The sequence below is a fragment of the Sinohyriopsis cumingii genome, chromosome 19 (assembly GCF_028554795.1).
Source record: "Sinohyriopsis cumingii isolate HCF-2022 chromosome 19, ASM2855479v2, whole genome shotgun sequence".
Lineage (NCBI taxonomy): Eukaryota > Metazoa > Mollusca > Bivalvia > Unionida > Unionidae > Sinohyriopsis > Sinohyriopsis cumingii.
The window spans coordinates 42861137-42887032 of NC_142979.1; the positions used below are offsets into that span (position 1 = coordinate 42861137).

Here is a 25896-nt window from a genome sequence, read left to right on the forward strand (position 1 = left end):
TTACATTGTTTGAAGGGATTTATTATAAGTTAATATAGAAGTTCAAGTTTTTAAGACCATTTTTATGCTGTTGACCAATTACCTCCCTTTGGCAACTGACCAAAATAATTAATATGTTTATATATGCAAATGCTGCTGTTCCTCAAGCTGTAGGTATACCTGCTGGTCAAAATGACAGTAATCTATATCCTGACATGACAAACTTCTCAACCTGTTGTACCAACTAATCAGTCCTACTAGTCCTGACATCACAAACTTCTCAACCTGTTGTACCAACTAATCAGTCCTACTAGTCCTGACATCACAAACTTCTCAACCTGTTGTACCAACTAATCAGTCCTACTAGTCCTGACATGACAAACTTCTCAACCTGTTGTACCAACTAATCAGTCCTACTAGTCCTGACATCACAAGATTCTCAACCTGCTGTACCAACTAATCAGTCCTACTAGCCCTGACATGACAAACTTCTCAACCTGTTGTTCCAACTAATCAGTCCTACTAGTCCTGACATGACAAACTTCTCAACTTGTTGTACCAACTAATCAGTCCTACTAGTCCTGACATGACAAACTTCTCAACCTGTTGTACCAACTAATCAGTCCTACTAGTCCTGACATGACAAACTTCTCAACCTGTTGTACCAACTAATCAGTCCTACTAGTCCTGACATCACAAACTTCTCAACCTGTTGTACCAACTAATCAGTCCTACTAGTCCTAACATGACAAACTTCTCAACCTGCTGTACCAACTAATCAGTCATACTAGTCCTAACATGACAAACTTCTCAACCTGTTGTACCAACTAATCAGTCCTGCTAGTCCTGACATGACAAACTTCTCAACCTGTTGTACCAACTAATCAGTCCTACTAGTCCTAACATGACAAACTTCTCAACCTGTTGTACCAACTAATCAGTCCTGCTAGTCCTGACAGGACAAACTTTTCAACCTGTTGTACCAACTAATCAGTCCTACTAGTCCTAACATGACAAACTTCTCAACCTGTTGTACCAACTAATCAGTCCTACTAGTCCTAACATGACAAACTTCTCAACCTGTTGTACCAACTAATCAGTCCTACTAGTCCTGACATGACAAACTTCTCAACCTGTTGTACCAACTAATCAGTCCTGCTAGTCCTCAGACAAAAAGGATAATTTAAAAGGATCACACTGCATACCAAGATAATGGCAAGCTTCATTGTGTCACCATATATGACTCTCTATCATGGAATAAACAAATTCTGTATGCAGCAAATGTTCCTTCAGCTTATATCATTTAAATAGAATTAATCATTTTTTTAATGCCAAAATCAAGATTTACTTTCACAACTGTTTATTGGTACCTTATTTTGGTTATTGTTCCGATATTTTGGGACATTGTTCATCGTATCTTATAAAATGCATTGAATGGATGCAAAAGAATGTTGTTAGAACTCTTTCAGTTGAAAAACAGTCAGCAATAAGAGAAAATTTATTTGAAAAACTCAAATGATTATATTTTAAAAGCAGAATAAAAAGCAATGATTCAATCCTCATGTACAAAATTAAAACCAACATGGCACCAGATTATCTGAATACTTTTAATATAATAGTCTCTGAAGTTGAAAGTCAAATCATATGCTGTTTAACTAAAACTCAACTAAGTAAAGAAAACAAGAATTGATGTTTTAAAGGAATTTTACATACATTTTTCTTTTAATATGGAATATATTTTCTAATTATATTATGTACAACCCTTGTTGCTCTTAAATACAAATGTAAAACATTCTTGCAAACACCAAGTATAGTTTCATAATTTTTATTATGAACTTTTATAAACTTGCAATATTACTGCTTCCGGTGACTGTCTGTGATAATACCCATCTTATGTAGTTCATGTATTTTATTGTACATGATGTGAATATTGTACATGATGTGAATACTGTACATGATGTGAATACTGTACATGATGTGAATATTGTACATGATGTGAATAGTGTACATGATGTGAATACTGTACATGATGCGAATACTGTACATGATGTGAATATTGTACATTTTAATATATCTTGTTCCTGTGTGATATGAATGTTTGGTTCAACAGCCCACTGAGAATAAGTGTATTAATATTATTCATTTATTTATTATTATTTTTATTATTGTTATCATTATTAATTGACAGATGTGTTGGAATAATTAACACCCACAAGACAAACACTGATGCATGTTTCATGTGTCATATGGCCTGCTTTTGCAGTGTAGGAGTTCAAGGTCATTACACATACATGTAATTTCATTTATTTACATACACCCCTATATATGTATGTTGACAGGAATGGACTATATCCCAATATCCTTATGCTTCTTCAAAACAAATGGGACTTAAATCTGTTTAACAATACGGGTCACGTACACCATCCTTTGAAACTGAAATAATTCTAATACACGATTTCTTACAACAAATGGTTTCATTAGTATTTGCTGGATAGTTGTTGTTGTTCTAAGCTTAATGCCATTTTTCAGCACATTATAGGCTATATGATGCAGTCAGTATATCTGGTGACAAAAGAACCCAGGAAAAGCCTGGGATGAACCACCAACCCAAGAGAAGCAAATGGCAAGTTTTTCATATACACACATTGACCGAGCCTGAGACTTGAACCCATGTTGACTGAGATGAGATGTTAGTGATCTGTAAAGGGAAGCACCTTAGATCACTAGGTCACCATCCCTTGTTGGTTAGTGAACTGGATATGTTTTAAAAGTTCATTCTGATAATTAATAGTAAAGTTTGTACAAAGAAGAAAAGACATGAAACTCAAAGTACCTGTTTTTCATCAACATCCTGTCCTGGTTTTGAGCTGGGGCTAATTAATTTTTCAAACTTTTGTCTAAACTCCACAAAGCTCAAATACTCTGGGAAACCTGTAATATTTGAGGACAGAAATATTTAATGTAAGGATTATGCTAAAATAAATTCTTTGTATTTTATGCTAAACAGTAACACTATGGTTAAACAAGTTATTTGTCCTAATGCAACATGTTTTTACATATTAACTTTGTAACTAATTCCAGCTATTATTTCAACCAACAAAACTTATGTACATGTTTATGACATCTCTCATTTTGTTAAAAAGGTGTAAAATTTCTTTTAAACATTTGTAAAATTCTTTTCAGATATTTTTCTTTTGATGTTAACAGATAGTTCAGGAGGATGGATTTTGTTCTCATACTATGAAATATATTCAACTTTTACTTGAGCTATTTTCAACTGTTCAAAAGTTATACTCTGGAATGGGATACAAATCTAAGAATTACATTCCCCTTTTGTGACCTTGACCTTGGTGGTATGACTATGGTGCACAGTGTATTATCTAGTCATAATTATTGTGCAAATTTTTCTGAAAATCTCTCAAACTGTTACAGTTATGGTAAATGTTAACCGCTAGATGAACAGCACTAAGTTAATGCCATAAAAGAAAAAACATACAACCATTTCTCTAAACATGTCTCAGTATCATTACGTCTGATAATTAAGAAATTAATATGTTTTTAATTTACTAGTGTCTATCATATTACAAATAGCACCAGACAATAGTTATATCTATGTTTCTATCCACTGCAAATCAAGTGAAATGTGACAGAGTACAATATGTCTTTTTTATCAAAAGACACCGTGTTGAAAATATGTAAAACTCAGTGACTGTAAAATAAATTAAATGAGGTGAAGTACTGCTTACCTTGTCTATGAATCCTGACCGATTCCAAAATTTCACTTCCTCGAAGCTGAGCTCGGACAAGTGGGACATTCATAAGGATATCTTCTTGGGCTGATGTTTTTTCCTGCTGGGCCTTCAGGTCACTTAGCCCTGCATTGAGCTGTGGCAGGATACAGTGCACAAAGTGGCACTGCGTCTTCCTCAATGTCTCTATAATACTGTCCTACAGAACAAAGATATTTTAAATTGTTTTAAAATATGTACCAATCTTCAAGAACTTCATAAAATTAGCACCTTTATATCCTAAACATTTTATAATTTACTCCTTTCTAATATGGCTATGCTGAAATTAAACAAACTGGTAAATACTGTTACAAATTTCATTTCACATATTTGCAAACTTTCTATTCTTGTCAAAATTTTGGGACGAAGTGTTAAGTTGGCAGTTAAAGACCATTAGTTTCATGACAATAACAAAAACAACAAAAAAGCCAAGCTGAACCAACAGTAAAATAAAAAATAGACTAGGTAGGTAGGTAGGTAGGTGGGTGGGTGGGTGGGTGGGTAGGTAGGTAGGTAGGTATGTACATATGTATGTATATACATACATATGTACGTGTGTGTGTTTGCATGCATGGATGCATGAGTGTGTGTGTGTGCATGTATGTGGGATTTGGATTTTAACGTAGCTTTAAACAAATTTCAATCATGTCGCTACAGTGTATGCAGTGTGACATTTTATAGTGATGTCTAGCAATGGGGCATCATGCCTCAGACATTAGCATGATGTCCCACGCAGTCACATTATCCTGACACCAGGCCGACCTTTCCTAACACTAACTTCTTAATGCTAAGCACCAAGCGCGGCAGCTGTTAGCACCATTTTTTATCAGTCTTTGGTGTGTGTGTGCGTGTGTTCATGCATGCATGCATGCATGCATGCATGTATGTATGTATGTATGCATGAATGTATGTATCACACAGACCACCATATTTTAGTCTCTCAAAATTTCCAATACACTGTTCAACACGACAAGTGAAGGCTATTTTTGGGGGACCCATGGACCATCATGTATTTATTGTCTAGAGATTATCAAGGGCTAATGTGCATATCATTCGAACCAATAACCTGCTCTCTGAAAGACAATCTTCTTTCCTTCTTCTTTTTGTCTGTTCATCTATCTAACCATCTATTTATCTTTATATATATTCTTCTTTTTTCTCAAAACCACAAATATACTTTTACCTGTATATAATGACAACCTGTATTGACTCTCTAGCAATCATTATATACAAATATGACTACAGGGTTTTAATAAAGTACAAATTTGTTCAAAAAAATCAAATCTGTCCTTCATTAAGTCTTTGCATTGTAATAAATATAGTGTAATGATAAACTAGCAGTTCATTTCAGAGACCTACCTGATAATATGAAATTACTTTTTTAAATATTCTCAAAGACATATTACATTCATTCCCCTATAACAATGATAGCAGTTCATGATTTTTTTCTGTTTAAATTTACAAAATATTCAAAGTTCACACCAACTTACAACTTGATATTTGACTAAAATACACATGGATTTTTTCTTGAGCCCAGCTGTCCCAGACATGAATGTTCTCCGCATGCTTCCCACCCTTCTGAGTGATGTGGTACCTTCCATACCCACTATGGAACCACTGACCATTCCTGCAACTGGGGCTTTCACACTGTTAAATAGATCCTTGATGTTTGACCTGAAATAAAAGTTCACACTGTTAAATAGATCCTTGATGTTTGACGTGAATTAAAAGTTCTCTCTCGTGATACCAGGAATCAACTGAATGGGGGAATTCATAATAAAATAGCACAATTGACAAATATTAACAAATCAAATTTCATATTTAAAATTTTTTGCCATTAAATGTAAAAACAGAAAGCATATTCAGCAATAATCTTCACAAGCAGTAAATATTACTAAGATGGCTATTGTTCCCTGCCACCTCCAACAAAATGGCTAGAGGACTGGGAACTGGGTGCCAGTGCTGAGTGAATCAGACGGCTGTAAGTGATAAAAATTATAGCTAAAAAAAAATTCTTTTTCAAATTGATTTCAATGCAAATAAGATTGAAAAAAAATATGAATGTTAGTTTTTGCAAACCATTACAATATCAAAGTCGAACAAGAGCCAAAATTGTATAAATTAAGGTCTAAATTTGCTGATCATGAAATTCATCTGAAACCTCATCAAAATAAAACTTTCCAGAAAAGTTGATATCAAACAAATGTGGATGCCAATGTTTAAAATATACTGGGATGCATGGCTGTTCTAAGTCACTTAAGCGCCATAATGCGAACAGAGCCAAAACCTGCTTGCCACGAAGCTCATATGAGATCATGCTAGGGAGAATTTACTTCCAAATGTGGCTTATATCAAAATAAAAAAATTTCAATGCTAGTGTTCTAAATACAGCTAGATGTCAAATTTCATTCAAGGGACATAACTCTGTTAAGTTTAATGAAAGTCGGATCACTGTCATATGTGACCTTGCTAAGATTAATCTACACTGCCTATCAGTTTAAATCAAACAAACAAATGTGAATGCTAGTGTTCAGATCCCAGTGGAATGCACATCTGAAATCTTTCAATGGCTATAACTCTTTAAATCAAAGGTAAAAAACTGGTCATGCTGAAATGCATGAAAGATCTTGTCGAGAAAAAGGTTCACTACAAATATGACTGGAATAAGAGTGAATAGCAAATACCAGAATTCTCACACGTGACAGGGATGCTCATTAGAAGCTGATTGTGGGCCATAACTGTGTAAGAAAAAAAATCTACTCAACAATGCACACATTGGAGACCTTGCTAAGTTAACACTTCTCAGCTAATCTGGTTGAAAACAAAAAAATGTTAATGCTGGTATTCAAGATCAAGTGGGAAGCCAATTCCAAGACTATCAAGGGCAATAACTCATTTGAGATCTTATTAACCTGAAGCTTAACTGTAAACAAGAATTGTGAATGACTCTATTCACAAGCTATTGGGATTGCTATTCAAGTCGATCATGAGCAATAACTCATAGAAATAAAAAAAGTCACTAAGGCCATGGTTCAGCATGTAACCTCTAAACCTGTGCTTTTAATCCCATAAAGAACCTATACCAAAGAAAAGATGATATAAACATTACAAGGCCATGACAATTATGTTCCAGGTATTACTTTAATGGAGAGGAACATGTACCATGGATGAACCAACTTCCAAAGAAATAACACACTAAGAAATTTTTGGGTAAAAACATAAAAGCACAGCTAGGAGAAAATAGGTAGCTGATGATCCAGTGTGGGCCAAAACTTTATCTTGATCCCAGCTAGTTAAATATGTTGATCCACTAGAATCATCCAAGCTAGTATTAATGTTTATCCACTAGATTCATCCAAGCTAGTATTAATGTTTATGCACTAGAATCATCCCAGCTAGTATTGTTTATGCACTAGAATCATCCAAGCTAGTATTAATATTTATGCACTAGAATCATCCAAGATAGTATTAATGTTTATCCACTAGAATCATCCAAGCTAGTATTGTTTATGCACTAGAATCATCCAAGCTAGCATTGTTGATGCACTAGAATCATCCCTGCTAGTATTAATGTTTATGCACTAGAATCATCCCAGCTAGTATTGTTTATGCACTAGAATCATCAAAGCTAGTATTAATATTTATGCACTAGAATCATCCAAGCTAGTATTGTTTATGCACTAGAATCATCCCAGATTTTACAGGTAATGCACTAGAATCATCCAAGCTAGTATAAAAGTGTTTATGCACAAGAATCATCGCATGTATTATTAATGTTTATGCACTAGAATCATCCCAGCTAGTACATGCATTAATGTTTACGCACTAGAATCATCCCAGATATTATAAGTAATGCACTAGAATCATCCAAGCTAGTATTAATATTTATCCACTAGAATCATCCAAGCTAGTATTAATATTTATCCACTAGAATCATCCAAGCTAGTATTAATATTTATCCACTAGAATCATCCAAGCTAGTATTAATATTTATCCACTAGAATCATCCAAGCTAGTATTAATGTTTATGCACTAGAATCATCCCAGACAATATAGTTAATGCACTAGAATCATCCTAGGTAGTAACAACATGTTTATGCTCTAGAATCATCCCAGGTAGTATAAATGTGTTCATCAACTGGAATCATCTCCTTGTGCATACATGAAATCATGCATTCCACTGTAGATAAATTGGAAAAACATGGAGAAAAGGTATGGATAACTCTTCCATCAAACATTTATGCCAAAGACAATCATATGAACCAGTTTACTGCTACCTTAAGGAAAAATTACAACAAGCTTAAAAGAATCTAAACTTAGGACCATAACTTGCTGATAAATTTAAGGCCAGGTCTAATTGGTCAATATGCCCATCAATGGTATAATACTACTGATGTGAGCCAACAATAAAATGCCAAGAGCACATAACAATTGTCGCAAGTGTGTAAAACTTACCAGGTGAAGAGTATGCACTCATGTCAAGTGTTTGATGTTCTTGAGATTTTATTTGTGTAGCAATGAATATGCACTGGTATCAAGTGTTTAATATTCTTGAAATTTTATTTGTGTGGTAAAGAGTATTCACTTATGTCAAGTGTCTCGGTTTTTGACATTTGTTTTGGTGTGCAAGGAGTATGCACTCATCTTAAGTGTCTTAGGGTTCTTGACAACTGAATGGCAATTTGTGCAACATTATTACAGCTATTGATGAATCAGACATGCCCCTAAAATAAAGGTAACAGTTTACTCACTTTTTAGAATCCTGCAGTACTTGTGTAGCAAGCTTGCTGACTGGATTTTCCCTACAGACTTTAAGCCAGCCACTGGCATTATACTGGACAGGGTTTGTCCCCTGGAAATGATTCAGGATGAATGTGTTGCCAATGGATGACGCCTTCCTCAACAAACTGTCCCCTGTCAAATGAGATTCAGTAAATTTATATTAGAAATACCATATGTATTTAATTATGAGTCATTTCCACCAGTAGACTGCACAGATCCAGGTCTGCTGTTGCATAATGCACTGGCAGATCTGGGTCTATGCAGCTTGTTAGGAGTAATCAGGAGAACAAACAACATAAATCCTGATCTGGGTCTGTGCAGTTTGTTAGGAGCACCAATAAGGCAAACAATGTAGCCCATGATCTTAGGTGCATTATGCTACAGCATATCATGATCTTTGTTGTTTGCAGTTTGACTTGACTTATAAGCGAGTATGTATGGTGTTCACTTTTCTTGCATACTTTTAAAGAAGAAAAAAATCAACTAAATATCCTGTGAAAACACTGTTGTTTGGCAAGGATGCTGAATTCCATTGTTAAAATAGGAAATACTTAGAGATATCTGCAATAAAGAAATGACACTCCAAATGTATTTGTGTCTGCTTAAAATATGGATGAATAACACTGCAAACAATGAATTCTAAACTCAAGCAAATCTAATGTGCCTCTAGCTGGTTGAATGTCAAACTCTGATGCGACTGTAATGTCATGATTCTCTATTGAACATGGATAAAAGTCCCATGCTGAAGTATTTTAGAAAGTTAATGGTGCTTTAGTGCCACAAATGTCAGTTTTACCCACTCTGCATATGATGATAAATCGCAATTTGCAACAGCAAAACCATTCTCCCATCCTCAAATACAACACTGTTATTAACCAAATTAATGGGGACACAAAGTCAAGACTGTTATCCCCAAATTACTGGGGATTCAAATACAACATTGTTATCTCCCAAATTACTGGGGACCACAGATCATTGGATTTAACAACATACACATTTTTGGTGACCCAAAAATCAATTATTTTTGGCATTGTACAATTGTACTATGGAAAAGTACAAGCCAAAAGTAAGTTCAAGTGGGCCCATGAAATACAAATACAATACTGTTATCTCCCAAATTAATGGGGACCCCAGATTATTGGATTTAGCAATGTACTAAGAAATAAGTACTGACTTCTGACTTTTTGTTCCCCATGATGAGTGAAGAATCTGTCCATAAAGGAGTCCTCAGTAGCCCCAGGAAAAATAGCTTCTTCATCCAGGATCCACAACAGGCCCTTCTTCTCTGCATCCTTAGATTCTGGATTGGATGTACGTACCTGAAATCATACCAAAAATACTTGGAAAAATACATTTGGAACATCTTGTAATGAGATATCATAAATTCATGTTGAAATTGAAATCTCTTATTCTGAGACACATAAAACATGGTACTGAAAATTACAACATCATACCCTTTTTATATTCCCATGGCAAATGTACATTCATCCAAAGGCACAAAAAAAATATGTGCATTTCTGGCCAGCCAACCATCCCTGTTTCTCATTGCTGATCCTAGCACCTTTTTCCCCATGATAAAAACCATTTTTAAAAATTCAAAAACAAATTTGCATTAAACAGATATAATGTTTATAAATAAGAAGAAAAAAAATTTGCCCACTCTAATTTTAAAACCAGTGAAACCAACCAGAAACACGCATCCTTTTGTTTGGTTTTTATATGAAAAATTTCACAAAGTGGTCACAGAAGGATATTAACTAGAATGTAATCAACAATTACATAGTTTGCCAACAGGAAACTTTTAAAAGTTTCCAGCAATTAATGTTAATTATCACACAGAAAATCGATTCAGACTAAAGTGATCTTGGCAACAAAATGCTCGTCTCCATGACTGAACTAAGAAGATATAAAACAATGAAAAAAGGAACATTCTTTTCTTTGATATCAAAGTAGGCACTTTATCCAGTTGATAAAAACCCAGAGAGATTAATTTATTTTTCTTTCCTTTTATAAGTATTTGTTCTCAAAATGCTTCAAAAACTAATATCCATGTCCACCACAAGAAGCCAATAAATGAGCTCTAAACTCCAAATTTCAACAAACAAATGAAGCTTGAAATAAAGGTCACAAAGACCTGCTTTTGCAATAAGGGTGTCATACTTATCAAGATGCATTTCCTCGTTCTAGATAGGACAGTATGCCATAACCTAAATGCAGTAACTTAACCGAAGCCAAAAAAAGATGATATACTGGCATGATGAGCATCTTTTCTGATACTAGCAGGGATTCATACCATCACGAATTTTCACAAGTCTACAATAAACACTGCCTGAGAAATTAACATCCAATACAAAATTTAACCCAAGTCAGTTATGCATAAAATATAGGCCATAATGACCTATATATGTAATGAGGGAGTAGTGCTCATCAAGCTGCATCCCTTCACCAAGCTTAATTAGTCTAGATAGAACAGTATGCACACATCATGCCAAAAGCATTTTATCACAAGATAAATGCAAAAAGAGCTGTAAAATGATAATGTAGGTCAAAGTGGCCTTTGTTTTTGAATGGGTATGACACCAATAGACATGTTTTTAATCATCTAGTTTAAGTATTTTGGAATGAATAACTGAAACCTCAAATATAACAAAAATCATTGAAGCATGAAATATGGGTCACAGCTACCCATGTTTGTGATGATGGTGTAGATTTCATCAATATGCATCCAATCACCAAGCTTTGTGATTCCAGGTTTATGAGCATGTAAACAGGATATAACAGTCCTGGCCCAAGGGAAATGCAAACAAGGCAACCACCTTGGGCCCCGCGCTTTCAGGAAATCAACTCCGCAATGTAAATTTTTTGCTTGGGGCCCTGCTCATCACTGCATGCTGCCTTGGGCACTGCTTGCTGCCTTGGGCCCCACACATCCTAGAGCAGAGTCTGGGATACAACACCAGTACAGTGAACAGCACATTAAATTCCTGTCATGTGTTTAATAGTCCTTTCTATGAAGGCACCAATGCAGCTTGGTTGACTCAAGACATTACTGACCAAAGGGACTCAATGATCTGAACTTTTTTTTAAAGACATGTGATCTTAAATTAAAGTTACTGAACAGAAACCATTATTTTTTATTTGACTTGAATGTGACCATGACCTCTGACCTTCAGAGGTCAAATAAAAAAGAACCCATAGATTTCTCAATTACCCCAAGTGAAAGCCATCCACAAACAGTGGTCAAATAATGTACTCTGGAACAATGTGTAATCTGCAAAACCGATTTTTCTCTGAGGCACAATGACCCTGACCTAACACCTTTTGTTAAACAAAATCAACTGGCCTCTGTCATACCTTAAGTGTAACCCCTCAACAAACTTTGGTCAAGGTGCATGATCTAAAACTCAAGTTACCATGCAAAAAAAAAGGTTTCTTATTTCTGTGACAGTGACAATGAACTACGTCCGTCAGACAAAAAAAAGGGTTCTTACCTAACTGTGCCAATAATTCACAAATTTTTATGATTGTTCATGGTCAAAAACTTTTTGGCAGAAACCATTTATATTCTTTCAGTCCCACCTTTGTCTGACCACAAAAACAACTAGCTTCTTCCTTAACCAAACTGCAAAGCATCTATAATGTCTGGTCCAGGTTTGTGATGTAGAACTGATGTTATTGTATGGAAACCATATTTCTTTTTCACTCTCAGCAAATATGACAATCTTTTTGATGCACAAATCAACAACTTTTTCCCATGTGCAAGTCATCCACAAAGCTTCACCAAACTAAATTTGTTATGTGGAAACTATTTTTTTTCTTTCAAATATAGTGACCTTGAACTTTGGTCTTTTGATCCCAAAATCAATCGACTTCTTCCATACCACAAGTGCAAGTCATCTAAAAAAATCTGGTCTATGTGTGTGATGTATAACCAATGCTACTGTGCAGAAACAATTTTATTTTCCTTCAACATGAGCAACCTTGACCTTTGACCCTAAAACTGATTGGCTTCTTCCATACCCCAAGTGTATGCCATCTGCATACCAGGCATGTGATTTGAATTAAGGCTATTTTGTGGAAACCAATTTTCAATTTTTCAGTAATAGTGATCTTTGACCTTTGTATCACTAAATTTCCTTACAACAAGAGTAAGCCATCCACAAAGTACGGTAAATGAAAATGGAATTCAAAATTACTGTGTCGAAAAGAAATATAAGTAACAGACAGATAGACAACATCATAACATAAACAGTCTTTATGGTGTGCATATAACAAAATCTATGACGGCATGAGCTAAACACAGGAAAACATAACCTAGTAAGCCAGAACAGTTCTTGAGAATTAAATTCAAACACAAACTGTAATCCATGTCAGTGAAGAATGAAAAGCTGGTCAATGACCTACTTTGTGATGATGATGTAGTACTCAGCAAGATTCATCCACCAAGTTTCATGATTTTAATTGTAACATTATCTACACAGAGTACAAAAAAATCCTATCACGAGCTAACTGCTTAAATTTAATCTAGGCCAGAAAAATATGAGATGTTGGTCACAGTGACCTTCTTTGTTGTAATGGTATAATAATAAGAGAGATTCATAAAATTTTCTTGCTTTATCATTACTAAATCATGAACAGAGCTTGAGAAATAAACTTAAAACACAAGCTTTAAATTTAGTGAAGTCTGAAATATAGGTAAATGTGACCTAATTTTGTATGATGCTTTTAGTATTCATTAAGATGCATCCATCCCCTCAGCAAGTTTCGTTATTCCAGGTATAACATTTATATATATATATATATATATATATATATATATATATATATATATATATATATATATATATATATATATATATATATATATATATACACACACACACACATATATATACATATATATATATACACACACACACACACACATACAGGGTGTAAAATCGTGAAACTAAATTCAAAAAGTTTACACCAAATATGTACAATAATGTACATCTACATGCACAATTAGCCCCCTTCCCAGTGGACAGGTGCTATGAAACCCAATCCAAACTGTTACCTAGGACCTAGGAAGAAAGAATGGTTGCGGTACAGCAAGACTTTATACACGCATATGCTTTTATACGAGTGGATGCTGATACAGATGCTGATGCCCAGTTAGTACAATAATTCCTTTAATTCATACAGGCAAGCAAAAAAAAATGTGAAGAAATGCAATACAAAAAGTACAATAATTCCTTTAATTCATACAGGCAGCTAAAAAAAATATGGGTAAAACGCTATACAAAAAGTAACAGTAATTGATGAATTTATTAAACTATATACACAAAGCACTGCAAATTATTCCCGATTTCTTTCCATAAATCTTGGCTCAACCAACATGGACATGTGAGAAAGCTTCCAGTAGCTTCCAGTGTATTGATGTTTCCTCCTAGGTTCTTCCTTCACCAAACATACTGGCCACCATGTGTAGCCAATCATTTGCTGAACCCCACAAAACCAAATTAAAAGCAGGAAGTTGTTTTGTTGTTTTTGACCCAGAATATTTAACTTCTGTGAATGATGATCATAAGGCAAATTACTATAAAATTCATAAGCTATTATGTAATTAGTCCAACATTTGTAACAAGACACAAAAGCCCAAAACCTGTTGGAAATAAACAAAAGAAAACCATATCCCTAAGTCTAACTCATCGCCACTTTTTTTTATTAAACTTAGTACACACGGCTAAGGTTCAGAATCAAAACCAATAATCAGACCTTGTCAACAGGACATGATTGTAGCATTTAAAGAATCAATTTAACTGGCATTTGCCAAAAATACAATAAATTTGACTGCAAGAAGTTAACATGAAAACTGAAGTCTAACAGCATGAATTTCTTTCTTTGCTATTTATATATTGCTATATAATTTAAGGGTTCTACTTTGTGATCATTATTGAAATACAAATGGTTTCTCTTTGAAGCTGCATTGTGAGATTTTCTCATATTACCATATTTTAATTTGAAAAATTTCTTTTGAAAATTCTTTGAGAGTAAAAAACATACTGTTTTAGTTTTTCATGACAGCAGCCATGTTTGAAGTCTTGCAGTGGGATAATCTTAGAGACTGAGTGAAACATCTTCAGTACATGAACATCAAACTATACTGAATAATTTCTACATGTTAGGTGTGTTTAGAGAAAAAATATGGAGTGCAAAAAAAGCAACTTACCATATATACTCATTTATAAGTCAAACGGCAAAAACACAGACCTTGAAAATGTCATTGCATAATGTACCAGAAGATCAGGGTCTATGTTCTTTGTTCTACTGATTACTCCCAACAAACTGCACAGATCCAGATCTGCTAGCTCATTATACAATGGCCGATCTGGGTCTGTGCAGCCTGCAGCTAATTTTAACTTATATGTGTGTATATTTGGTAACCTCATGGTTTTTCTTTCTGTACATGTCTTTGAGTGTGTTCTGTAAACTAATTCCAGTGCAGCAGACAACTTGTCAAACAGTAATTTAAAAAGAAGGCATCTTGATCAATTCCAAGATCAATATTTTAATATAATTCAAAATCAATGGTACAGAGGTCAAGGTTAATTCTGTACCAAGATCACTGCAGACCGATGAAAGTAACTGCAAGACAGATGCATTGACATTTGGAATGTGCCATGGTCATTTAAAATTATCGAATGCAAACAATTTACCATTTATTGTACAGATTATAAACTCTATTTATTCAACACAGAAACCAGCTGAGTAGTACTCTAACTAAAGCTACTTTTAAGACTTAATGTACTGAATAAAAACTAGTTCTTTGTGATCAGACTGAAATGTATGCCAATGATTTATTCCATCGTCAAATCAAATTAAGATTTTTATACAGTGAATAATACATTTTGATTCCTGTATTTCATGAATTTTTATTTTTCACCTCCATTTCGAAATCTCAATCATGAAAGATCTGCCTTGCAGTAATACATTTTTTCATTGGGAAGATCAAGACAAAATCTGTACAAAACAAAAAAATGTGTTAATTGCAACAAACTTCCTGTCCTAGCAAGACAAGACACTAGGCACTTTACTACCAAAGCAAGCTTTGCCAACTGTCTAAAGGTGCACAAAAGCCTCCCACTGCACTTTTTCAGTGCAGACACACTATACCTCCTTTGAATGGTCGTCCTGGTAACCAGGGGAGAGAGGAGGGGTGTGGCCATGACCTTGGTGGTTGCCATGGTGACCACCTTGTTGATGATGAGAACTCTTCCCATTATGATCAGGATGAGGACTGGAAGGTCTATGAGTGCTTGCACTGAGAATATGGCTGTAGCTCCGAAGTTCCAGTGGCTTCTTTCTCTGATTTTTTAAGAATGTCTCACTTTTATTCTCTATTGTCATATGGGTAGGCGATCCTACATTCTCAGTTTCACTTGTAGCATGATGTTTTTCATCACTACTCGACTGAGATGCATGTTTCCTGTCCGTCTCAATGAGGTTCTCAATGAAAGTAGATGTTCTGACACTTCTCTGTGAAAAATTATAAGACATGAAACTGCAAATGATATATTGTATCAACTGTGATGGAACCTGTTGACATCAATCTGATTTTCAAATAACAGGACAGAAATAGTTATGAAACACTTTGAAATGTGATCTGTAAATAACAAGTGATGAACCAAACAAGAGACCCAAGTGGGACTGAGATCACCCACCTGGCTGACATCTGCCTAACACCATTAGCGATCAAGCAGTTTGCTTGAATCCACCTGGGTTAGTAAAAACTGTAAAAATGTCATCCAATGCTGCTGACAGCATATGTTATGTAAACAACTCTTACAAATTTTCTCTATTTTTGTATCTTCATACATATTTTGATGGCACATTTATATCATTTGCCAAATATTAAGAGGCTTTTATGCCAGTATGTTTTATTTCAAAGTTGGTCAAACTTAGAAGAACATTTTTATTTATATAAAGTTATGTAATGGTTTTCCTATTTTAAGTAACATGACCGTATTTGTTTATTGATCTGTATCATTTCTATACATCTGATAAAGAATGCTTATTATTAAATTGGTTTTCATATATTTATTTAGTGACATAATGGGGCTAATTATATAAACTTTAAAGGTCAAATTCTGGTCAGCTCTTTTTGAGAAATCATTGCAAAATTATTTTAGTTGTAATGATGACAGTAGGGTATAATTAGTAAAATATGAATGCCTTTTATGCCAGAATGTTTTTTGTTATATTTAGTTGAATACCTTTGCAATGTACGTGTATTTGAGAAAAAGTCTTTAACTATTCTGCTTCAGGTAAGTGTGGCCATATTTAATGGAAATTGGCATCATTTACAAAAAACTGAAAGTGCTTAATGCAAGAATGCTTTCTATCAAATTTGGTTAAATTCTGTTCAGCAGTTTTTGAGAAGAAGTCATTTAAAGGTCTTTCAATTTTGTCATAAAATACAGCTGATCTGCATTATTCATTAAATGAAATTGAAAGCACTTTCTGCCAGAGTGCTTCCTCTCCAAATTTGGTCAAATTATGTTTAGTGGTTATATTAGAAGCTGTTTACAGGTTTTCCTATATTTAATAATGGTGGCCATAGTTGATGCTGGATTGGCATCATTTAAATAAATTTGAAAGCATTTTATGCCAATATGTTTCCTGTCAAACTTTGTTTAATCATGCTGAATAGCTTTTTAGAAGTCATTGAAATGTTTTTCTATTTTTATAGCAATCACAGGTTCCTTTGAAAGCTATTCATGCCTTGATGGTCTGTCCCACATTTGGGTCCAACCGAGTCCAGGTTTTGAAAATGTTAAAATAGCAAAGTGACACAAAATGAATGCAAGGCCATACCATAAACTGACTTGGCCTTAGAGCCAGGTAAAAATAAAACAGCAGCAAACTAATAATTTCAAGACAGTGGCTGACAATTTTCTGAATTGCATTTGTTTCTGTGGGTATGAATTTTTGTGGTTTTCAGAAAGTGCCATTTCCATCTGGAGTTACATTTATCCAATGGAAAGAGGGTCAAAGATCCTGTTTCTTCAAAGATGAATCACTATTTACTGGGCCTTTAAATTCTGGGTTAGTAATCACTGTTTAGTGGGCCTTTAAATTCAGGGTTTGTAATAACTGTTTATTGGGCCTTTAAATTTAGGGTTTGTAATCACTGTTGATTGGGCCTATAATTTTAGGGTTTGTTATCACTGTTTATTGGTCCTTTAAATTCGGGGTTCGTTATCACTGTTTACTGGGCCTTTAAATTTGGGGTTTGTTATCATTGTTAATCGGGCCTTTAAATTTGGGGTTTGTGATCACTTTATTGAGCCTTTAAATTTGGGTTTGTAATCACTGTTTATTGGTCCTTTAAATTCGGGGTTTGTAATTACTGTTTACTGGGCCTTTAAATTTGGGGTTTGTAATCACTGTTTATTGGAGCTTTAAATTCGGGGTTTGTTATTACTGTTAATTGGGCCTTTAAATTTGATGTTTGTAATCACTGTTTACTGGGCCTTTAAATTTGGAGTTTGTAATCACTGTTTATTGGGCCTTTAAATTTGGGGTTTGTAATCACTGTTTATTGGGCCTTTAAATTTGGGGTTTGTAATCATTGTTTATTGGACCTTTAAAGTCAGGGTTTGTAATCACTGTTTATTGGGCCTTTAAATTTTGGGTTTGTTATCACTGTTTATTGGGCCTTTAAATTTGGGGTTTGTAATTACTGTTTATTGGGCCTTTAAATTTGGGGTTTGTTATCACTGTTTATAGGGCCTTTAAATTTGGGGTTTGTAATCACTGTTTATTGGACCTTTAAATTTGGGGTTTGTAATCACTGTTTACTAGGCCTTTAAATTTTTGATGTGTTATCACTACTGACTGGGCTTTTAAATTCTGGGATTCTAACCAAAAAGAAATCCACAAAAATTGGCACCCTACAAACAGAAGTGAGTTCTGAGCAACTGGATACCAAAAAAATTCTAAGCTAGGGCATTTGCTCATGTTTATAGAATAATGATGGCTATATTCAAGAACACAAATCACAGTGACCTACATTTATGTGGAAAAAATTATCCATGAGGCCTCATGAACAGGGCTGAATGGGGAGTTATGCAAGAAAATATATTTCATGACTGAAAATAATTTATGCTTAAAAAAACCACCCCCAGTGTAAGCATCTCTCTTGCTCTTTTAGAAAGAAAGTGCTTACCTCGTGGGTCTCCAGAGTCTAATTCATAAAGTAAAATCAGTATGTTAGGATAACTATTTCATCATAAGTCACAAAATTTTAACAATTAAATTTGTATGAATTTAGCAAAGAAAGGCAATTAATTTTCTTTAAATATTATTCATTTTAAATTACATGAAACTACTGAGCATGTAAATAATAGCATGATGCCCCTTAAGCTATCAGTGCATTATTTAACATCACAAATATACCAAATTTACAGCTGTGATTATTTTCTGATGCTTAAATATTATCACAAAATTATTATTCCAATTATGATTATTTTTATTAACGTTATTATTATTATTGCTATTATTATTATTCTTACATGGAATGCTCTTATAGTATGAAGTTCATGTTACATGTATGTCATTTGTATATCAGTTTAGGTATTCCATGAACGGCAACTGGATATGACCAATCATGTAAACTATTATTCAATTAACTGACACTGATATGTGTACCAAAGTATTCTGCATAGTAGATACATCTGCCTGAAAAAATGTACCCCAACCCCCTTTCCCGCATCCCAAAGTACATCCTTTAAACTTACATGAATCAAATAGTCCATATGATCCTGAAAACAAATTTAGCTCATCAGGATTTTTTAAATAAAAAAGTAATAAATAAAGATGACACATGAAAATGATTACATGTAAAGTATTTCTGATATATATATATATATATATATATATATATATATATATATATATATATATATATATACACATAGATAGATATATATATATATATATATATATATATATATATATATATATATATATATATATATAGTTCAGTCAGCAGCTAATGCTCTCAAGGCTACAAGAGGTACTGCTTTCATCAGGGATTTCTTCATAGCTCATTTTCAAGTTTCAAACAAGACGGCCCCATTATATCTCAATGAACTATTTCATGCTAGAAAACAAGGCAACATTCCCCAGTTAAGATCAATTTCAGATGACCACCTTTCCATCCCAAAACCAACTAAAGAACTCTTTAAGAAACGTTTTTAATATTCAGACCACTAATTTGGAACAGAATCCCAAAAGGAAATCAGAGAAAACACAAATATAAATGCATTTAATTATAAACTAATTCAGTGGATGAAAAGTGGAACCTGTTCAATTTGACAAATACTTTACAACATAAATTATAAAATTCACTAACCTTCCATTTTGTTGTCTCACTACTTTTGTATTATATATACACAATGAAACTATAATGTTCATTCAAATGTTATGTTTATTATGTTTATATATACATACAGCTTATTAGCAATGTTTTGTGTGTGTGTAATTACATACATGTACTTTGTCAATGTGGGTACGTGAGAAAGCTTGCCAGTAGCTCCTCTTGGGTTGTTGGTTCATTCCTGGGTTCTTCCGGGTTCTTCCTCCACCATTTATACTGACCACCATGTATTGCCTATCTTGTGCTGAAAAATGGGGTTAAACCCTACAACAACAACAACAACATGTATTTTGAATGTAAACATGCATGTAATAGGGGACCACAAGGAGGATTACTTCCATGCAACTAACTGTGTCACCCTCTTTAAATAAAGTTGTTAGAAGTAAAAGCAGTAGTAGCAAAATCTTGCTCTTGTTTGGGGTCCAGGGTGTTGGTGGGGTGGGCATGGGCATGAACTAATGACATTTCAGTTTCCACTTTAGACACAATCTGCAACTTTACGATGTTTGCATGATTCCTGTGACGAATATAGTGTAACAGTATTTTCACACACTGATCTTAACAGGTTCATACAGAATTCTGAATGATAAATTCAAAGACTTTTCCCAAACTTTCAAAGACTACAAATAAATTTCCAAGACCTTTTTTCACTAACATTTTGTATACAAGTTTGTCAGTAGTTGTTGTTGTTGTGGGGTTTAATGCCATTTTTCAGCACACAATAGGCTATGCATGGCGGCCAGTATTAATGGTGGAGGAAGAACCCAGGAAAACCCCAGGAAGAACCACCGACCCATGAGAAGCTACTGGCAAGCTTTCTCACATACCCACATTGGCCAAATCCTAGACTCGAACCTACGCAGACAGAGGTGAGATGGCAGTGATCCGTAAAGGAGAGCGCTTTAGACAACTTGGGGCGCCAATTGTTAGTAGTAATCAGTAGAACAAATAACAAAGACCTTGATCTGCATGTGCATTATGCTACAGCAGATCAGAATCTGCGCTGTTTGCCTCGACTTATAGGAAAATATAGATGGTACTGGTATGGTCATTTTTCCAGCAATCATCAGAGTTTTGGAACATCAATATGTGTGCTGACAAATTTATATTCACATGGTGTAAAAAGAAAATGTTACTGTGCATGTACATAATACGCCCAACTATTATTGTGTCATTTACAAATTTCACTGCAAATATGCCATGCAAATTTTCTTCTATTTCTCATGAAAGCTGATCACCAAGCTCAGCACTCCGTTAGCTGTTACTAAATAGATGATATCGATGAATGTACAAATTAAAAACAAAACTTGTCAGCTGGTCATTGCCACGTAATGTACAGGTTTATTTTGGCAGGAAAATGATATCAAAATATGTTGTCCTTAGTTTCCAAAGGCTTGGTGATATTTCAAATTTAACTAAACCACAATGGAACAGAGCTGCAAATTACAATAAAGTCGCTCACTGAGAACATGGCATTTTTAGCCATTGTGATCGTCAATTGCAGGATGCATCTATTATGCAGAATATGGTATACATATACATGGAAGAAGGGAAAAAATTCTATCACAGTAATGACTCAACTATAAAGAAATTTATAGATATATTTTATGTTTACTAATCTGAAATTATTATTCATTCATTCAAAACAAGATATGTTAAATACACAGAATGCATACTGATTCATTGGATTTCAAGGTTTATACACAAAAAAATACTGTAACAATTTAACATTATCCCAAATGGCTACTCTTCATATTTGCTACTGAATAGCGTTAATCGCTTTATTATTTTTCCGTTCATATTCCTTAAAAGAAGTTTAGAAACAGAGAAATAGCTAGCATTCAAAAGAAAGCAAAAAGTAAAAAATGTGTTAAAAATATAAATAAAATTCTCCATAATGCTAATGATGAAGCAAGTATAGAAACTAATAATGTCATAGTGCAATTTATGGAAAATAAATCTGACATCAAACTGAATAAAAGAGATGATTTTTTCTGTCCTTCCAACTTAAAAGTGGCAAGAAAAATAACACCAAACAGGAACATTAACAAAAACAAACTATTATAGTTGGATAGCTAACTGAATCATCATATTAATGCATACTGCTGACCTTTAACAGGATCATAAACTCGTACAATATATATATATTTATGTATAATCAATGTATTGAAAACAATGATAGCTTGTATGAAAGAACATAGCACCAGGAGAAATGTGTAAACAGACATTTCTGAATAATCTTTATATTATTGAAAACTTTCCTTTCTTTATATGTCTTTGGAGAATTTATAGATTTTTACAACATTAAACATTAATTGACAATTTATTGTGTTGATTTCCTTTTCAAAGCAACCTCTACATATATTACAATTAATGCCATCAGGGCAACAATATCAAGGGGAGATAAGTACCATAATGCCTAACCATTTATCTGAGTTGCATCTCTTGATAAACAAACTGTCTTAAAGGTAAGTGGAGCTATACTTCTCTACTATATTTAGTCAGACCAAACAGGTTCTTACTATTAGTAACACAAAACACATTTGGTAAAAGATAACAGATACTTTGGCATTAACATGGAGGAGAAAGAAATTCACCCAGTCAAAATTTGTTTGATTAATGTAAAGTCCTTAACATTACGTGATAAACAAAACCTTTATTTTATGTTCATTTGACATGAAACTCGATAAATAATATAAAGTCTCTCCCTCAGAACTTGTTAAGTAATGGGGTCCATTAACATCAACTGCTGCGTAAGGTGTAAGATTCAGGAGATTAAAATTTTGGCTGGGGAGACCGAGAAGGGTGGGTCACTGGCAATTTTTGTTGACATATGAAAATTATTATTTCAAATGTCTTACACATATATTCATCCAATGAATTTTAATATTCATGACTATTAAATCCAAGAAGTCAATTAAAGTCAATAATCAATACAGTTTAAGCTGACATGCAGTACATGCAAATTTGAATATCAGTAAAGATGGAGTTGTTTTCCTTTAAAGTAGGAAAATACACATCCACTGCAAGCAACAGCCAAGTTTCATAGCTAGAATTACACTCATCAACCTCAATATCACTACGTTTACATTGGTAAATTCCTCAAGACGGCAAGTCTGTCACTTTGTCAGTGACTCTGTCTAAAACGAATTTTCCAGGAACTGAAAATAAAGCCATTTTTTCATTTCAATTTCTAAATGTTGAAACCATATCTGATATTCATGAGCTATTCAAGTTTTAAATTAGCTGATATGGTGGCCATATTGGCTGTAAGATTGGCACCATTTTTATTTATGACCAACTAGACATTATAAAATGTCTTTGAGTGAAAACTCCATGTTGATATGACCATCCATTAAAAAGGAGTAGCATTACTGAGATTTCATGAGATATGCTGTGGTAACCATACTGGAAGTCACAGTATACTTAGAACCAACTAGACATCATAATTAAGTCCTCCAGTGATAATCCCATGTCAATATGACTTTCTGTTCTTCTGGAGAAGCAATAATAAGTTTATCAAGATGGCTGCTATTGTGGCCATAGTGGATGTCGGAGAGGCATCATTTTCAGTTACAACCAACCAGACATCATGCAAAGTTTTTACATAAGACCCCATGTTGATGTGCTGATCCATTCAGGAGTAGTGATAACAAGATTTTGATGTCCAACAGTGACCTTTTTCATTTAGAACCAACTAGATATTACAAAAAATCTTCTGGTGAAAAACCCAATACTGATATGACTTTCGATGTAGGTGAAGTTAAAAGATTTTCAAGATGGCTACTGTGGAGGCCATATTGGATGTCAGATCTGTAACATGCTCATTTAGGACTAACTAAACATCATATGAAGTCTTTTAGTGAAAACCCCATCTGAATATGACCATCCATTCAGAAGTAGCAATAAGATGATTTACAAGATGGATGATGACTTTCCATAATGGATGTCTGAACAGAATGATTATTATCATTTAGGACCAACTAGACCTTGTGATGAATATGCGTGCAAATTTTCATGGCACTCCTCCATGCTGCTACAAAGAGTAGCATTAAAAAGACATCAGATAACAAGCGATAGGCAACAGGTTATCCCATACGCTCTTCTGGTGTATGGCTAGAAGAGCTAAAAATAAAATGTGAATTTATCTTGACAAGATTTTTTTAAAAACTAGTATTTATTTCTTGCAGCCAACAGGCACTTTCCAACAATTTTAATGATGGATATTTCATTGTATTTCATGATATTTACTGAGAAAATATTTGTTTAAAAAATTACAAAACATGATTTTCAAATTCAATTCTCAATTTTTTTAATGATGTTAATTCCAAATTTATGTGTACTAACCACCATATTCAACGATAGAAAGAGCAATATTTTCAGTCTTCATTTGCCAATTCTGATCACAATTAAATGTTAAACCAATGGCAGCTAATTTTTCCCTTTTGTAGATGGAAAAAAAATGGGATTGACACCTGTCTGCATATTATAAATGGGCTTACGAGTTAGCTGGGCATACCAAAATGAGGAAGTGATGTAAATATGCTTACTTTGGTCAAAATGATTACTAAGTAATTTCTGAATAAGAGCTGAAAACCCTAAACCATAATGTTGAGGTCTGATATAAGGAATCATGCACATGTAAGACAATATTTATTATCACCCTTTGAAGTGGTTTGAAATTACATTATTTTATACACCTGTGTGCCATACATGCCAAAGTGCAAATAGTATTGACCCTGATCTGACATTGCAAACTGCACAATGTAAATTTATAATCTCGCCTGCAACGAAGTCGCTGCAGCCCTAGTAACACATTACTAAACAACCCCATGATTTTGACTTCAGATCATTTAACCAACCTATTCCTGTGCTAATACATTACAAATCTGATACCAAGTAATGTAAACAGAAGATATAACCATTTTATAACCATGTGACCATTTCATACCTGGATCCATGATCCCCAATATGCATCATGTACACCAGTGAATCAGGTCAAAAGGTTGTTACCTAACAACAGATATTTTCTTGTCAATTAAGAAACCATAGAAACTGACCTCTCTGGACATGACCCTGACCATCTGACCTCTACACAAGTAATAATACTACATAGTAAACATCATTACTTTTGTCTGATATAAATTTATCTGGATCCAAAAACTGTAACTATTGACTATCCACCTAAAATTAAACTGTAAAACTGCACCCTGTGATGTTGACATCAGACATCTGAGAACATTTCTCCCCCTCAACACTCTCAATGCAAAGGTGGCTAATTCTGATGGCATTTTGCTCTTCATGAAAACTTTAACCTAAAGCTGACACTGGATGGATGGATGACTTATATAATGTCTTTCCTTTTGAGACTACTGATTGTCACAGGCGAGAAAACAAGATAATCATGGCCGATGCTGTTTGCTTGAAACCTTGATGCAGACAGAATTGACTCTGATCTGCAGGAGATATTGTGCAGCTTCAGATCTGGGTCTATACTCTTTATGATTGGGTGTGCATGATATATTGGTAGTTACTGTAATTGGTACATCATAAATCGCAGATCTGTATTATATTTGAGGTTCTTGGGTATACATATATGTGCATAAATGGGGGCGGCAATAGATGGAAATCAATTCTTGCAGCATAGCTATCCAGCTGTATTTCTATGCAAAGGAACATGGAATATCAAAAGATGAAAGTATGCTTACTGATGATGAAGGTGAATTTATCTGCTGAGAGAAAGAGAAAAAAAATCTTCATCTCATTGGAAATATAAGTCTCTCAAAGGTATTGATGATCTGTCCGAAACCACATGCCCCCTTTTCATTTTATGGTTAGCTGCGACCAAACTGCACAACAGTCAAAGGTCAGACTTAAGTAAACAAGCTAGTGTGTGTGTGTGTGCATGTGATTTGGATTTTTAAC

The 25896-nt window shown here is 34.1% G+C and overlaps 1 protein-coding gene across 10 annotated transcripts in view; it reads right to left on the minus strand.

Annotated features, from left to right (window-relative positions):
• Nucleotides 1-25896, minus strand: part of LOC149775581 (unconventional myosin-XVIIIa-like) — a 287486-nt gene that overhangs the window by 113749 nt on the left and 147841 nt on the right. For 6 of the 10 annotated variants that reach the window (XM_089943593.1, XM_089943592.1, XM_089943594.1 and 3 more), the window contains 7 exons: nt 25680-25703; nt 15705-16067; nt 9724-9868; nt 8519-8681; nt 5258-5441; nt 3726-3927; nt 2813-2910 (listed from right to left, as the gene is read on the minus strand). In XM_089943593.1, the coding sequence (XP_089799719.1) occupies nt 2813-2910; nt 3726-3927; nt 5258-5441; nt 8519-8681; nt 9724-9868; nt 15705-16067; nt 25680-25703 (1179 nt within the window). The remainder of the gene's footprint in view (nt 1-2812; nt 2911-3725; nt 3928-5257; nt 5442-8518; nt 8682-9723; nt 9869-15704; nt 16068-25679; nt 25704-25896) is intronic. The other 4 variants (XM_089943587.1, XM_089943590.1, XM_089943589.1 and 1 more) reach the window with 4 other exon arrangements.